The sequence below is a fragment of the Physcomitrium patens genome, chromosome 16 (assembly GCF_059467195.1).
Source record: "Physcomitrium patens ecotype Gransden chromosome 16, ASM5946719v1, whole genome shotgun sequence".
NCBI lineage: Eukaryota > Viridiplantae > Streptophyta > Bryopsida > Funariales > Funariaceae > Physcomitrium > Physcomitrium patens.
In genome coordinates this window covers 13014670-13031442 of record NC_143425.1, presented here as the reverse complement: position 1 = coordinate 13031442, position 16773 = coordinate 13014670, and the positions used below count along the sequence as shown (strand labels likewise).

The window sequence follows — 16773 nt, the reverse complement described above, 5'->3', positions numbered from 1 at the left end:
AAATCTTAAACCTTTTGTAAAAAAAGATATAAATCAATATATAAGAAGTTGTTTGATGTCTCAAAGAAACAAATTCTCCAAATAATCAAAAGTAGGACTTTTGGACCTATTACCAATTTTATTTCTATCTTACAAAGATGTCTCAATAGATTTTATAATTAATTTAATAAAGTGTAGTGAAGTCAATTCTATATTAGTGATTGTTGATAGATTTAGCAAGACTGCTAGGTTTATATTAGTGACTATGTTTTTAAATGATTCCAAAAAAGAAATAAAAATTATGTCAAAAATGATAGCAAGTTTTTTTATTTTATTATTGAATCCCTTTGTATGGAGTGCCAACCTCAATTATGAGTGATGAAACTATTGCTAACTTCTATCAATTATGAGAGATGAGGGTTACAATCTATTGTGACAATAAAATGTATATATATATATATATATATATATATATAGATACACATATATATATATGAATTAAAGTATGGTGAACCTTAATAACACCAGATGGACAAAGACATGTCAGTCAAAGATACTACTTGGAAAAAAAGTCAAAAAAAAAAAAAAAAAAATCTGAAAGACCAAGGTTGAAGAAGTTTTTAAAAGATAAAAGATTTGAAAGGATTCCAATCTAAGGAGACTTTATAGAGAAAAACCTTAAAAAGTTTGTATGTGGCATATACAAGATTCTAAGCAATCAAGCTTAAATGGTTGGCTTTTCCTAAATGGATTTCTCATTCGATAATTGCTAGTCACTTTTATGTGGTAGGGAAGGATACTAAAGTGAAGTGGATTTTAATTAACGAATTCAACAACCATGGCAAAAATTAAGTGAAGATGCAAGTCCTCATGATTCATAGAATGAAATGAGAACTTTCAAACCAAAGAATTGAGAGAACTTGAAAAAGTTGAAGGCATGAAAGAAGTTGCATAAGAAACACAAAAAGGGAGGAGCTTCTTGACTCAAAAAGCCATAAAGAAAACCTCAACTTCTAAAGAAAAAAGAATAAAATTTAAGATAGGTAGGAAGGAGCCTTTAAGCTACTTAGGAAGAAAAGAATGTAGTCCAAGATATGTCCTAGAAAAAAAAAAATCTAAAAAAATTAATCTCAAGCAAAAATGTCATATTGTATAGCAATAAAGACATTGATTCTTCAAAGTAGAAGGTGTGAGGTCAAAAAGTTCAACCCTTTTACTTATTAAATATTTTACAAAAGAAAAAGAGATTAACAAACTGTGAGCTAAGACACCTCCAATGCCCATAGGAGTATTACAATGAGGTGGCAATGGAAAGGTTGAAAGGGCCACCTTCTTCACCCCAAAGTTCACATTATGTGGAAGCACCATGTGAAGTGAGGGATATTGAGACTTGGAGATGGGTCCCAGATACTTTAAAAGGAGGCCCTATGACCTCTCTCCTTTAGGGTCTAAAAAGTGCAATTCAGACTTAAGTTGAGAGTCGGGACTTATCCTTAAGTATTTAAGATCACTAGAAGATGATCTCCAAATGTTGACAACAAAAGATCACGCCACAAAGCAAAGTCACAATGCATCCCAACACATCCCTACTCAAAGTAGCAACGTGACACAGAACCATGGCACAATTGGATCTCAACGTGGACCGAATTTTGTTCGGTCCATGACGCTACTAGATCCTGACTTAAACCTAATTTGGTTAAAGACCGAGGCGAACTTGGTGGGACTGTTTTGGAATTGTTTTAAGACTAAAGTAACTCTATTTTATTGGGTGTTTTTAGAAGTGAAAGGAGATCAAAGTGAGGCAAAGTTACAATACCCTTGATCAATGCTTCAATCCTCTATTATGTTCCTTGCTAGCTCTAGGGCAGAGAAAAAATTTGAAACATCGACTACATGCTCTAAATCCATAGACCTAGCTTGCTGGTCAAGTCTTTCGCCATGCCCAGCTTCTGCCTTTCTTTTACTAGGAGGTTTAACTATATCGGTAGCATAAACCTTTCTTATTGCTGAAAGGTGAACACCAGATCACCCTAATAAGAATACCAGCAACTTAGAAAGAGCAGATCTAGGGCTAATTTTCAAAATATAGACATAAAAATAAATCACAAATCTGTAGTCGAACATGCAAATTTGAATCCATAAGATCGTCAACCTATATCATATGAGTTCGGTGTTAGAAGTTCACAATAAGTTTCAATATCACATCAACAGAAGTATCACAAAAAGGGCAGCGTAAAAGAATGCACCTTTACAGGCCGCTGCCACAGAATCGACCTACCTCACATGCACCTCACATGCACCTCACATGCTGCCTGGTGAAGTAGAGAAGTACTGATGGATCCTCGCAACTAATTCCAAGACAATTGCTTGTAGCTCCTAAAATAGCGCTTAGAAAACTTCTAGAGCATTCTACCTAGCCCGTTAGAAACACTGGCACATGCCACATCTCTTGTGAATGGCATACAAGGTGCACATGACTGTAGACCTTGACTTTCACTCAGAAGCATACTTTCATGTGCACAAACGAGACAGATTCAGAACAGACTGATGAGCAACACAATCAAGGCATAATCGTTATAATTTCATCAGAGGATATGCAAAACGCATGTAATCAAAAAAACCAACACCCCAGCATCCATAAGCAACCGTAGAAAGAAGTCATTCAACACGCAAAGAGACGTCGAAGAAACTAAAAGGTTACATGTTTATTTCAAAAAGTACCTGTAAGGCTAGTTGGTTTCTAAATAGATACTACAACCAGATCCCTTCCCTCGAAAACATCCAATTCAGTCCACGAAAAAGGGCACTGATAAGTGGCCAACTGAGTGTTACAAATGCGGGTCGCTCAAGGATCCATCGATTGAGTCAGAAAAACCTCAGAGAACATGAAAAAATCAGCACAAATCTTCATGCAATAGAACCCAATAAAACCCTGAAAAGAAGAAAAAAAACGTCTGGAGGACCTGATACCAAACCCTAAAATTCCCCAATTCACTTCTGGTACCCGTCCCCAGGTTCGTCCGTCATGGTGTACGCCTTTCCCATCACATAATGCGTCTTGCTTCCTGGAGTCGGAGGCAACCCCTGAAGCTCTGCGGCCAACGCCACTGGGTCCATCTCCTGCACCGTCGTCTTGACGCTCCGCTTCCTGTCCCGCGTGTGGTACTTGATATCGAACACATGAGCTGGCTCCGCATGAGGAATCGCCGGCCGCACGGTCACGGTGGCGGGCGCGATTTTCCTGTAATCGGACGCGTCGGGCACCGATTCTAAGAACTCCGAGGTCGCAGTTGGGCCCGTGATCGCCCATGGCTTAGCCACCCTCTCCAACAACGACTTCGCAGTCCCGACAACGTCCTTGGGGACCAGCTTGGTCACCTTCCCAGCCACATCCTTCACCTTGCTCGCCATCTCTTGCTTGCGCTGACGACGATTGCAACCCCGACGCAACACAACCCAACACACACGCGCGACTGAATCGAATCGAATGCAGATCGAGAGGGAGTGGCGAGACATCAAAGCACTTCGCAGCTCGACGAGCCTTCGACGGTGGGGTGGTCTCGCCATGCCCGTGTGAACGCGCTGATTGATCACGTCGGATGCAGGATAGATGAGAATAGTCGATGAATGAAACTCGTCGTGCAATCAAACCCATGTTGCAAGAACATCACATTAGGGTAGATGAGAGCGACTGATTTACATTATAAATATATAAATCATGTATGTATGTATGTATGTATGTATGTTTGTAATTCGAAAATCTTAAAAATTATACAAACTTTTAATTAATATTTATGTATTTTAATGTTAATATTAGAAGATTTAGATGTATTTTACTTAAATAACAAATAAGATCTTTTTTGGATCATTTTTCTTTATTTACTCTACAATATTATAAAAGATATCCATAGAAATTATTTCCTTCCTTATTTTATTTTTTATACAAAGAATGTATAAATTATAATTGCAACTAATTTCTTGCATTATTTAAAGTCATTTTAAAAAACTTCTTATGATTTGGTGGCATATATTAAGTACTACAAGATATTTATTAAATATATGCTCAAATAAATCTCAGCCCTAAAACCACAAATATCATCTATACAAAACAACTAATAATTAATTCTAATTTTAAAGAATGTCTAATAGTAGATCCCAATATTATCTTAAACCACAAGATATATTAATTTTTCAAGTTATACAAGCCATATTCTCACTATCCATTAAACATTGAGAGAATTCGTTTTGTATATAGAGTTTTTTGAAACACTCTTAAATGAAATCTTTAAAATATTACACTCTTTTATTGCAAATTAACTTGCATTGTTTACAAACTTGGTGACTAACAACAATGAGCAAGATTCTATTGCACAGTATTGTATCCATTTCTTTTGAGAGCAATTTTAGCAAGCTACATAAAATCACACAAAAAAATAATAAATAAACTATGTACTTTCTATAGATTCGTGAGCAAAGACATCCTTGTATATAATGTCAATGCATAGAAGTTGTCATTGTATGGTAGATATCTTAATAAAATGATGCAAAATCATCATCAACAACTACTAGCATAAGTTGTTAATCCAATAGACTAAATTATCTTCAAGAGGAGCAATAAATTGTTCTTAAAATTGTAAAATCAATGCCATCTATTGTAAGTGCATAGAAGATAGCTCAAGAAGCTTTTCTCAATGATACAACACTCTTATCTATTATATTAAACAACTTGTATATAAGATAAAGACATAAAAAACCTCTTCATTGATTAAACATGTACATGAACAAAGAAATGGATAAATGTGCCAAAGATTGCAATGCCCAATTGCACAAGTTTCTGCTAGTTTGTCTACATAGCATGGGCTTGTTTGTGGAAAAAAAGAATTGGCCTCTCAACATTCATAGAACTTAAACCATTTAATACTACTTGTGGAAGCAAACACAACTGAATTAGGTCTTGTAAGGTAGACAATTCATTTTCAATAACTTCAACATTTGCATTTTGCAGTAAGTGTAAAAATAAAAATAAAAATAAAAATACATGTATGTAAGGAAATAGATGTGAGGAGGATTCCAAGTGTTTTCACACAATTTGCCACAAAAATAATATTTATATAAATGTTTTAGTTGAAGATTTGCTTCAACCTGTTTCTGACATATAGATCAACCTAATTCCAATTAGTAATGGGTTACAAAACCAAAAATCCAACTTTTACAAAATTGAGAAGTATGGCACCTAATTATACTATTATTCCATCCCAACTAATTGACAATTGCCACCTATTGATAGCCCACCCTATGTGTGTGGACTTTCGGGGGTGGTAGACAGTGGATTGGCTACCACCAAAGGAAACCAAAGGAATGGTAGCGAGTTTTTTTATAACTTCAGATTTCAATGGGGCACAAACACATATGTGACAGTACAAAAACATAATTCACAATGTTATCAAACAACATATCTGGTAGGTTGCTAATCAGTACGTTAGTTCTATTTTAGAAATGAAGCGGTCCAGACGTTAGGGTTTAAGGAGAATGACGAAGATACTGAAGGGTCCAAATCTCTCTTCCAAACACACAAAACTCCGGTGAATTCATGTGCATGCTCTTCTTCAAACTCTTCCTCTTCACACCCAACCTCCATTATCGTAAAATTCATAATCAGAGCAAGCACAACAGAACGAGCTGAAGGATGTGGTTGTGCGAAGAGAAATGACGAAATGATGCTGTGAACACACAGGGCGAGGATGAGATTGAGATTCTCGGAGACAAATTCACTCAACGGCATTCATCCCGTCGTGTCGTTTCCCGGAGCTTCGTTTCTTGGATTTTCAAGTGATGGAGCACATGATCTCCTGAAACCCTCGAGTGAGTTAGCAATTGTGGTTGTGATTAGAGCTTCATTGCAAATTTGCTCTGCTTTTTGTCCTGTTTTTCAAAGTAGCACACAGATCTTGTTAATGTTTACCGAGGGAGTATGATGTGGTTCGGAACTGAAGTGAAATTATCTTCGCAATGACCATCCCGAGCAGAAGTCTGAAGCCGCTGGTGACGCTGAAGGAGAATTCCTTGAGTAGTTACTACTCCAAATAATCCGGCCTCAGCTTCTTCCTAGTTTTAAAAAATGCGTTCTAGCAGTATGAAGAATGAATTGTAGGTTGCGGAAGTGTTGAGTTAGTGTTTTTTTTTTTTTTTTTTTTTTTTTTTTTTTCTCTATGCACCCTACGTCTTACGATTCGCAGTGGGAAGAAGTTTTTCTTGACAGAAGCTTCAATCCACACTTTGTGTTCCTGTTCCCTTTGCACATATCGCTGAAACGTTGGCCGCGATGTTGGCAGTAGCGCCCTTGTTTTGTCCGCCCCTAAGTACATCATCACTTAAACGTTGCGTTTCTGTTGATAGTCGACCGAATGCTCAAACGCGTGAATCTAAAGGTTTAGGGTTTAAGTCTCAACCTCAAATTAGTTGCTTAATTGCCAAAATTCCGTTCGCTAGGGTTAGTGCTTATCAAACTCAGCATGGATATTTTTTCAATATTAGACCATGGAGTCCATCTTCCAATGGCCGAAGGAGCGTGCGTACGTCTGTCGTGTGTGAAACTCAGAAGAACGAAGACGAGAACGTTACTAGAGCCAGAGGTGATCAACTGCGCAGCTGGATTCTCAACAGTGCGAGAAAGCGACAGGAGTCACTGGGAGAGAGAATTATGAGGATGGTGGCCGGAGCAAGCTCAGCGCCAATTGCACAATATATTCCTTTTCCCGTGACTCCCTTGCATACCCTAGACCCACGCGTTAAACAGGTTAGCTGTTTCTCCAACCATCTTCGCCACACGTAAAGAGGAATTCCCTTTTACAGGCAGATACAAGATGCAGAATGGTATATGCATTGCATCTCTTAAGGCAGTCCACTCTCCAAATGTCTTCTATCAAGTCTCTTAACATAGGTGTGGTATCTGATGAATTTCTGAGTCTATCAAGGTTTTCCAATGGGCACAGTGCGGGTGGGAATCAGGCTTGGCTTTTGGCTCTCGTCGTGCTTCCTGCTCGATCACACATGGCGATTCGGATTTCCATGGTTGCTTTCCTGGCCGTAGCAACTATGTGCACGCTTCCTCGGCGAATTTGGCAGGTACATCTCTATGCAAACTTAAAATGGACATTATGGTCTTAATTTAAGTTGCCTGGTCTCCTCAAGCTTACTGGGGAACGGGTTGGAAATGTTGACAGGACCAACTAGGCCGCATGGCTGCACTCTCGGGATTCCTTTTCGTTATGCTTGCTTTGGGAACTGATGGAGTAGCTCCTGTGATGCAATCTCGGAGGCCTTTGATCGCGTCACAAGGCTTACCAAAACTCCCTGCTGCATTAAGTGGGTATAAATATGTGCTTCTTAAGTTAGGCCCCTTCCAGCTTACACGAAAGGGCGTATCCCTGGCTGCTGCAGCGTCATGTCTGTCCTTCACTGTAAGTTGCGCATCATCTTACAACTCTTTGAGACCACGTTACTAGTAGCGAATCAATACGTGTGATTTGGCATTTACTTTCAATCGGTAATCAGTCGGTAATTAGCTGATGCATACAATTTTAGCATCTGCTGGTTGGTTTAAACATGTGAGTAATCCTTCTAACTTTCTGTCAAAATAGGTACTTCAAAGTGCGAGTCTTTGCTTAACAACGACTACACCGGAGCAGCTTGCTGCAGCGCTGCGGTGGTACTTGGCACCGTTCGCTCGATTAGGTGCACCCGTGGAGGAGCTCATACTTACACTTCTTCTGTCACTACGCTTCATTGGTATCGTTTTTGATGAGGTAGTGTATAACCTTGACTGCGTTCCGCATCAGTTCAGGAAAAAAATACCTACTTTACACGAAAGCATATGAGATGTAAATGAAAGCCTTAAACTTGTTGGTGCCCATGATTACCGTGTGTTGTGAACATGGACATAATTTTTCCGTCAGGACAAGGGTATGTATTACGAAAATTCGAATCAGATCGACCAAGTCATGGCAATCAAATAAACTCAAGTTTGCAATTACTTTGTCTTTTTAGTCCTTCTAAATCACTCTCGGTAATCCAGTCAAGCACCGCAATTGTTTTCTCACAAAGATTTGTCTGTGTAGGTACGAAACCTTGCTGTTGGAGTTGTGGCTAGAAGCATCGAGTGGAAGTCATTGCGGCTGTTAGAAACAGCTGACAGTAAGTTCGCTTCTTTGAAATAGTTAATGCAACGATTGTGAACAAACTCGGATTTCTTTCGAGAATTCTCGAAATATTTTTTTATATCCACGCGATTCTGAAGGTCTACCTATTAGATGAACTTCATGCTCTTTCTGAATCTCTAATGACATGTTATCTGATAATTTGATGTTGTGGATGTCGTAACAATGTATTTGAAAGATTTTTTCATTAATTTAATTTTTTAAATTTCTGGTTGCAGTATTTTTTAATCTCATCGGTCGAATTTTCAAGAACTTGTTCCTTCATGCTGATCAAATATCTCAGGTTCGAATCTTATCAGAGTTAAATAGGATGAATAATTCACAGGTACTGTTGAGTATTGTTTATGTTTTGTGCTGGGCATTTTGTTAGCTTTATCTGTATCGGGGATTTTATTTATTTATTTATGTACTTTGTCCACAGGCAATGGTTGCTCGGGGTTATCGTGGTAATCCAGTCAAGCACCGCATTTACTTTCTCACAAAGCTGTCCATTAAGCCGCAGGACTGGATTGCGATTTCAGGCTTACTGATCTTAACGGCTTTCTCTATGTATCTTGAGATCACGCTACCTGCCTGATATGCCTTGCAGCATATAATAAATCCTGTTGATTCTGAAAGTTCACATCCTTCATCATCTGATTTCTATAGTCTTTAACGTTGTCTGGTCCAACGTGTACCGGTGTACGACCCCTCGCCATATGTGTCAATCATACCAAACCACAATATCTCAATGTGATTAAGTTTACCAGTCCATATGAATAATGTACATGAATAGGTTCTATTTCGGAATCCATTTTGTTGGTACTGTTGGCAAATCGTGTGTGATCTCATGTAACATTGACATACATCATCTTAGATACATTTTAGTGCAGAACATTGAAGACTTCACGCCTCGCTAGCTTGGAAAGTTTATCAGATGGCAGAGCGTCAGACTAAAGGTACTGAGGTACATCCGATTACGATGTAGAAACCAGGACGACACCGACTCAAACCAACGAATTTCTTTCTTCGGAACTGGCCCTACATTTCAACACTTGAACGAACGATGCGTGGAAGATGTGGTAATTGCACCAAATCAACTGCAGTTCTGGGGGCGAAATTTCCGTGCCGTATTGACATCCTCACGTCAATTACAAAGCTCCAGCTCTGCCCACATCGGGCGAAACAGAACCCGAACAACGCAGTGAACTCGTTCAAAACCCATTGGTCAAGAACTACGCCCAAGAGTGTGGACGACATGCTCCATCCAACGCCATCCCCCGGCAATCCAAAGCAAGTCTATCTTAATGAATGGATCCCCATCTACCAACCACCGCCGCGTGTACCGCACCTTATCGGTTGGGCGAAACCCCACCCATTCCAATTGCATCGCAATTCACGATTCCATCCGCAGCCCGCCTTATTCGTCCTACTACAAGCACTAGAGCAAACCCCGCTCTTCTCCCGCCTGTGCACTGCCGGTCCCGACTGCAATCCTGTAATTCTAGGCACAGGGTAGCGAGAATTCGAGCTAGCAATGGCGGCCGCAGCTATGACTAGGGCCGGGGGACTCCTCGCCATGGAGCGCGTGCAGCGCGTGAGCAAGACGACGGGCGCCGTAAGCAATAGGACATTTTTGGGTAACGTGAGGGGTCTGCGCGCCACCTCTGCTCCGCAGGCACTGCGAGTGAAGGTCATGGCTGTCAGGGCTGGAGCTGAGAAGTACCAGGTGATCGAGCCCCTCAACGGCGACCCTTTCATCGGTGGGTTCGAGACGCCCGTCACCAGCAGCCCGCTTATCGCATGGTACCTGTCGAATTTGCCCGCATACCGCACTGCGGTTGCGCCATTGCTTAGGGGAGTTGAGATCGGCCTCGCTCACGGATACCTCCTGGTGGGTCCTTTTGTTTTGGCCGGACCTTTGAGAAACTCTGCCGTCAGGGGCGAAGCCGGAAGTCTTGCCGCTGCAGGTCTTGTGACGATTCTCACCATGTGCTTGACGATCTACGGCATTGCCTCTTTTAAGGAAGGAGAAGCCTCCAAGGCGCCGAGCCTGACCTTGACTGGAAGGCAAAAGGAGGCCGACAAGCTTCAAACCGCCGAGGGATGGGCGAGCTTCACCGGGGGTTGGTTCTTCGGTGGATTGTCGGGTGTGGCCTGGGCATATTTCTTGCTCTATGTAATCAACCTCCCATATCCCGTGAAATAGATTCGTGGATAGTCTTGCCTTAGGCAAAACCACAATTGTAAACTGGTTCTATTTCTCTCCTGAGGCAGAGCATTTTGCTTCCTGTTTATACAAATCCTCTTGCCTGTGCGTCTCCATATCTGAGCTCTTCTAGTGCTGTTCTTTGTCCACTTTTGGTGAATTTTGTAACCGTCCTGAATTCTGTGAACTGCGGACGACGGTGTCATTCAAATCTCGCCTCACTCATCAACAAATCTTAGGGTGAAACTCTACTTGTAAGAATTTATGACTCGACCTCCGACATCGCAGGCCCTCCTTCTCAGTTGACCCTAACCTCAATTGCCTCTGAGTTGTACCAATGCACAGTTACCGTTCTCAAGTTAGTAAAGAAAAATAGGAAAAGATCTTTGCAAATATATATTACAACAATTAGAAAATCTTTACACTATATTAATATATTTATCTACAAATTGACAATATTTCCACAACCCCAATTTTTAATCTCTTTTCACAGATGAATGGCCAATTTGAAATACTTCTTTGAGTAACAACTTTTGTAAACAACATTCAGTATTTGACCAAAAGGAACCTTATCCCTTAAATGATTGCATAATAGTGAAGCAAAATCTCTTCATTATCTACCAACTTTCAGCCGTGGCATTTTTTTTTTTCATTCGTCGTTAATACATATACAGTAGAAAAAGCGTTTGTTATTGTGAGAATTTTTTTAGAATATTTTCTATACAATCTTCGTCTGTTTCTTTCTCTATCCTTTCAATTTGCTCTTAGTTGTGCGATTAATTACGAATATTGGGAATGATTTGGTGTGGTATACGGAAGTGAAATGGTTTTTTTTTTGTTAATGTAGTTGAAGGAGATGTAATGATTACAGTGTTGCTCATCATAGTATAAAAATGGACAGGTGTAATAATAGTAGGTGACAGAAGAGTAATGATGCAGATTATTTTGATAATAATTTTTTTATTTTGATACAAATTGTGGAATGGAGTAGGAATGAAGATAAAATTTTGTTAAACTATAAAAGGCACTGTTTTTCCAGAGGATTTTGTACTTTCATTTTGTTGCATCCCGGTGTGATCGGGGAGGAAGACATGAAAAAATTCCCTGTTCTTTCGATCATAGAGATTGCTATCTGGACAGTTAATGGAACTCGCAACATGTCTCAGTTAGGCGTTATTTTGCAATGGTCCAACACGGATGTGCTTTTGATTGTACTAGTATTGAGTTAAGATGCCAAAGTACATTACAAAACATCCCTTTGCAAGACTCGGTTTCCAACGAGGGAATATGAAATTGCAATCACTGAAGGAACCAGGGAACAGGCCATGAAGTTACAGGGAAATTAGAGTAATTAAATTCAGGGTAGAGAAATTCTTCACCCTACTCTATTAAGGTCGACGGATATGTAGTTATGTACAGACGCAATAATAGGACTACGAACACTTAACCGCTCAATGCAGATGTGTTGTAGACCAGAAGGGCTCCAGTCACGAGCAGTCCACCGAGAAGAAGGGCCCAGATGGCAAGAGCGGGCGTTCCTACACACAAATTCCACGTCAAACCACTGAACTGTAATCCATATTACAACCAAAAACAAGTAAATACTAGAGAAGCCAAAAACCTCATCCTGCGCAAAGGCAATTCCAGTGCAGAGACACATCATCCCCCTCACCCATGAGACTTCAGGGTGCACTCTCCGCTTACAATTGTGCTAGGAACTTTGTTGCCACCTTGAATCGAATAAGAGTTGCACTGAGACTAGTAGCTCGAGAAACATCACTCACCTCCTGCGTAGCTGTCGCCTCCAGCGCTCCACTCCTCCCTGGCGTAGATCGGGCTGTATCCATCCACATTAGCACCGTACTTGTCGACGAATTGGTACACGCCCTTGCCCTTCAAGACACGGCCGCCGGCATCAACGCCCTTCTTGTTTTTGAAGTCTCCAGAGGGACCTGCATAGCAGAAGATGAGATAGTTTAATCTCACCGAATTGTGAGCCACACATTACATCATGTCCAACACTCGCCCCTTAACCTTAAACTTCAGAGCACATGCCATGCGCGCAAGATTCTCTAACAACATACAATCCTTGAAAGAGCACCTATCCACGCCAACCAAGTGCATAACACGCTGTGCAACACCTCTTCCTACTACCTTCTGCGCCCTAATGTTCCACTGAACATTACGAAAAACCCGTTCATCCTCAAATTTCACGAGCCGGCGACGGGTTACTCACCCAAAGGCTGAGCAACCTTGAGCTTCTTGGTGCTGGCGGTCACAGACAAGGGACGAGCGGACCTGGACACCCTCAAGGCAGGCACTCCCTGCACAGCAGCACCGGAAAATGAGGACCTCTCCATGGCGGAGGGTGCAACAGTAGGGACTGCCTTCATCGCAGACACAGCGGTAGCAGCCATTGCAAAGGAAGTTCAGGGACCGATAAATCGATGCCTACAAGAAAAATTGTGTGCAGTGCTCGGGAGATCTCGCCTCTCTCTATTTGATATGGGCTCCCCTGGTGCTTGAGTGGGCCGGTGCAACAGATCCGTGCTTCGTCCCCGCAAGCGATTGGACAGTTTCGGATCTTCGGCCAATCCACTCCGACGGATCTCGGTTGATTTATCTCCACGCTCGCCATAGCCCCAGTTGCCCAGGTTGCTTTTCGAAGACCGCGGCGACGCTCTTGGACCACACAAATATATGTGCGGCCCCCGACGCGGCTGCAGCTTATCCACAGACGCACTGCAGCCTGTGGTTTTGTCCCCGAGTTTGCCGTTCACTCATGCTTGTCACACGCTCTCTTGTCGAAAATAGGGATTGCGAGTTATGACGTTTTGGCGTTTTCCCTTTCCCGTATCAGCATCAGCTTTACGATTGTTTTGTTTGAAAAGGAATATGCTGTATTGGTTTCATCGATGGGGTGATCGAGCCGGTGATCGATCGTCATCTTTCGGCCGTTGCCGAGTGATTGAAAAACTCGTGCTCAAGTGTTAAGAGGTTGGAGGTAACGAGGGTTTGTGTATATTTTAGCGGGCCAAGAGTTTGGTTAAAGAATTGGTGTTATTAAGTGTTGTGATCAGAAAACTTCGTGGATCTCGAGTTTTCGTTTGCTTGTGGGAGCTACATGCTTCTGATAGCCTTGCTGTCTGCGTTTGGACCCAGCTGGGTGATTTAGAAGCGCTGTGTCAGCGATAGTAGTTATAATCATCGAAAAGTCGGCAACCTCTGCAATTGGACTTTATTAGAGTGTACATCGATCCGTGGGGGAGCGATTAGAATTGATTTCGATTTTGAACACTAATATCAACTGGTACTAACTGGAACATTTCCCTATAGCTATATGTAATGCTAGGGTAGTATAACCGTCCAGATTAGGGACAATATCAATGTTGGCACCGACGTATGATTCCTTTGACCACGGATGTCTCAACAAAAGCATTCTGTGTTACAGCCAGAAAAAGGACTTTCAGCAACATAACGTGAGGTTTTACTCCTAACAAACATGCCCTTCGTGTTCACAATTTCTAACTCGTGACTTATTCCTCATTCTTCACAACTTCCTGCATCAAAATTAAGAAGCTTTGCTGTACTGTAAGTCTCTGCTTTAGTCATTGCTTTTCTAATAGCATTCTACTGCTTACATACACAGAGAACACAAATTGTTAATGGAGTAATATGGAAAACACGAGAAAAATAAGTCTATCACAATCAGTATTAAAACCACAACGTCAATGCTTGTCGTTTACTGACTTAACGCTGGACCTGCACAGAAGTCCCTGCCAATGACACAACCCTTTTCCCCCAGGGGACATCCAAGTCTTTTAAGCTTCAATCCGCTTTTCAGTCTCAAGCTTTTTCCAGGTATCATAGCAAGCTCCACTTTGTTGAAGGCGACCAAAGTTTAGAAGCCGGGTTGAATTGGCCTCAAGAACCCCTCACCATCGTCTCTCCTGTAGCCACACATTCCCACTATGCCCAGCGCGTTTCAGCCAGAGCCCCTTCAAACTCGGTTGGAGTTTTTTCAACTTTATTTCATGCGCTATTGACAGGGGGTTGCTTCTTCTCCATTTCCATGCTGCAACGGATGTCAATATTGGAGGCGGGATACAGCTTCGTGTCGGTGCTAGGTCCAATTCAAAAGGCGTAGGAATAGAATGGCCAATCCCTTCTCCAATTAGTAAGGTGAGTATATAATCTCCACATGGGCTACAAATTCTGTTGTTGGTCAATACTCTAAGCTGTAACTTCCACAGGATCATTGATATCACATATGCACATTTACACATGTATTTTAATTGCTGGTTTCCCGGCTTAGCTATTGAAGATGAAGTATCAGTAGTAAATTGCACATGAGGATATCGACTGCTGAGAGACTACAAGAGACGTTCCAACGGCATACTGGCGCTCAGCTAGATATTTCGAATTAGAATTAAATATGTGACCAAGCTCCCGCCTAGAATAACCATCTTTTAATATTGTAGTCTGTTGCTAAGCTCTCGCTTTCGTCCTTGTTGAGGACAACCTGCCAGTACAGTCACAGGGCGTCAAGTGGGCGTAGAATTGATTAGTATACTATTAAGTAGCTCTAGGCTGATTCAAGCTGGGATTCTGTATTGACGGCTCTCGTGTTTTCTGTTAAGTAAAAGCTCGGATACCTAATTGGCGTGCATCGTAAGACATTGGCAGGATATATACTAGTGTCAGGTCTTGTATTTGGTATCTATATCAGCTAAATCAGTGTTCCTTACAAAGAAGTACAGAAAATCTTCAGAGATACCATGACCCGCTGGCCCAGCGTACCTCTACCAAGATTAAGTGTCGTCAAACCATTTACAGGACTAATGCAGTGAAGACCGCGCTATCTGACTCGTTACTCGACCCATTTCATAATGGATTCGACACCTCGGTTGTTGGTCGAGAATTTGAAAAGTCATCACTGGTTACCATTTGTAGCCGCCACAAACCATGACTCGTCATGCGTTGGCACTAGTTATTGAGAGTTTTCAAAGCACAACGACTGATGAAGGTCGAACAACTTCTGTAGTAACACCAACATGTAAAACAATATGCCAGTTACCTAGGTCCGAGAAAGAGGATCCTCTTCTGTCACGAGCGACTGAAGAGTAAGTATTGTTGGGGAGCTGCAGGCCTATTGGTTCTGGCCGTTGTTGCCGTCAGAGCTCCACATCCCCCCTGCTCCTAGGGCCGAAAAAGCGCTCTCAGCAAACCACATTACGGAGAATTGAGAAGAACATGAAATAAGTGATGAGATCGACTGAATATATCTCGTTCAGAATTTGAATAGGCAAAACACGCCAAAATTTGTGTCTCAGTTGCATTAAGAAAGGGTTCTTTCTGCAAAAACTTCCTCTGGAAGAATGGAGTAACGATGACTGTCTGCAACATAAGCTCCATCTTCGGATGAATTTTTTGACACTTACTGAATGCAGTGAACCTCCTACACGCCGGATGGTATTTACACTAATTCATGTCGCATGACCCAACTTGCTAACAATCACATGTGAGGCCCTCGGCTCCCAAACGCGCTGATGAATAAAGTAAGATGAAGAAAATGGCTTCAAAATCAACGTACCGAGAAAACGGATTCACCTGCTCGCAAAAAACGCACGCGAAATTCGGTGCGACAGAGCCCTTGCGATCGTGGCACCCTGACAGCTTGAAACTTTTTCCATACCCCTGAAAGAAATGCAGCCAACTATTACATACGCATTATCCCGCAAATATGCCCTCCCTCCTTGATAAGATCAACATAGCAGACTCGGCAGACCATAAGCCGAGCGCTTGAGCTAACTACCTCCCGCCCCAGCGAAACGCACTGTAGCGCCTATCGACCGAAACCATATATCCAAAAACACCAAGAATTTCTTCAACACAAAGCTCCAATTGAAGCATCCAGTACGAACCATGAAAACCCTAAGTTGCGCACCGAAAACATCCAGTGCATGCATTTGAAATAAAGACAACGGGACAACACCCAGACGTTCAATTCAGTAGCAGCATTAGACTACGTTGCAAAACATGCAGCCCCACGACACTAAGGGATGATCACCCAGTTTCAACAGTTACGGATTCGGAATCCTACACGTTGTTCATAGTGCGACGAAGCAAATCAATTAGGGCTCCCCCACACAGTCACGCGCGGAATCCAACAAATCAATAAATCTCGGCCCCTGAGAATAATATGCTTCCGTGCAGATTCCTTCAATGCATCGATCCGCGCTCCAGCTGTTCCAGAATCGTCAAGGAACTGGATCTCTTCTGTAGACATTCGGAACAACGTTCATGTTAAAGTTGGACTTTAGTGGGAAAAGTAGAAAGTGGGGGATGAGAGGTTGTGTGTGTGCCGGATGCGGAACTGGGTGGAGGAGA

The 16773-nt window shown here is 41.8% G+C and overlaps 4 protein-coding genes and 2 long non-coding RNA genes across 24 annotated transcripts; 3 read left to right on the top strand and 3 right to left on the bottom strand.

The window, feature by feature from the left end:
- Positions 1-2664: 2664 nt before the first annotated feature.
- LOC112293478 (uncharacterized) lies at positions 2665-3561 on the bottom strand. The gene has a single exon (XM_024542943.2). The coding sequence runs from the start codon at positions 3544-3546 to the stop codon at positions 2971-2973; it is 576 nt and encodes a 191-aa protein (XP_024398711.1). The 5' UTR covers positions 3547-3561; the 3' UTR covers positions 2665-2970.
- A 1949-nt stretch (positions 3562-5510) lies between these two features.
- Positions 5511-8812, top strand: LOC112293476 (protein ABCI12, chloroplastic). Of its 6 annotated transcripts, none has more exons than XM_090257035.1 (8): positions 5511-5841; positions 6514-6775; positions 6972-7104; positions 7203-7439; positions 7620-7784; positions 8097-8172; positions 8414-8478; positions 8617-8812. In XM_090257035.1, exons 3-8 carry the CDS (start codon positions 7030-7032, stop codon positions 8770-8772), a joined length of 774 nt encoding a protein of 257 aa, XP_090113161.1. In that variant the 5' UTR covers positions 5511-5841; positions 6514-6775; positions 6972-7029; the 3' UTR covers positions 8773-8812. The 6 variants fall into 6 exon arrangements, with proteins under 6 accessions (XP_090113161.1, XP_090113160.1, XP_090113162.1 ...); XM_090257034.1 differs by having other exon boundaries at positions 5562-5841; positions 6988-7104; XM_090257036.1 differs by having other exon boundaries at positions 5595-5841; positions 6954-7104.
- A 252-nt stretch (positions 8813-9064) lies between these two features.
- On the top strand, positions 9065-10499 carry LOC112293477 (photosystem I reaction center subunit XI, chloroplastic-like). Its single transcript, XM_024542942.3, has one exon. The coding sequence runs from the start codon at positions 9712-9714 to the stop codon at positions 10381-10383; it is 672 nt and encodes a 223-aa protein (XP_024398710.1). The 5' UTR covers positions 9065-9711; the 3' UTR covers positions 10384-10499.
- Positions 10500-11583: 1084 nt separating this feature from the next.
- On the bottom strand, positions 11584-12842 carry LOC112293479 (photosystem II 10 kDa polypeptide, chloroplastic). Its single transcript, XM_024542944.3, has 3 exons — positions 12620-12842; positions 12168-12335; positions 11584-11921 (listed from the first exon to the last, which is right to left on the bottom strand). The coding sequence occupies exons 1-3, from the start codon at positions 12798-12800 to the stop codon at positions 11827-11829; spliced, it is 444 nt and encodes a 147-aa protein (XP_024398712.1). The 5' UTR covers positions 12801-12842; the 3' UTR covers positions 11584-11826.
- Positions 12843-13233: 391 nt separating this feature from the next.
- Positions 13234-15056, top strand: LOC149987657 (uncharacterized). Its single transcript, XR_016507146.1, has 2 exons — positions 13234-13974; positions 14154-15056. It is a non-coding gene; the product is annotated as an uncharacterized LOC149987657 (long non-coding RNA).
- LOC149987656 (uncharacterized) lies at positions 14098-16743 on the bottom strand. Of its 14 annotated transcripts, none has more exons than XR_016507140.1 (4): positions 16308-16480; positions 15977-16080; positions 15461-15576; positions 14098-14905 (listed from the first exon to the last, which is right to left on the bottom strand). It is a non-coding gene; the product is annotated as an uncharacterized LOC149987656 (long non-coding RNA). The 14 variants fall into 14 exon arrangements; XR_016507143.1 differs by lacking the exon at positions 16308-16480 and adding an exon at positions 16487-16743 and having other exon boundaries at positions 14671-14905; XR_016507142.1 differs by lacking the exon at positions 16308-16480 and adding an exon at positions 16487-16704 and having other exon boundaries at positions 14671-14905; positions 15461-15582.
- Between the last annotated feature and the right edge of the window lie 30 nt (positions 16744-16773).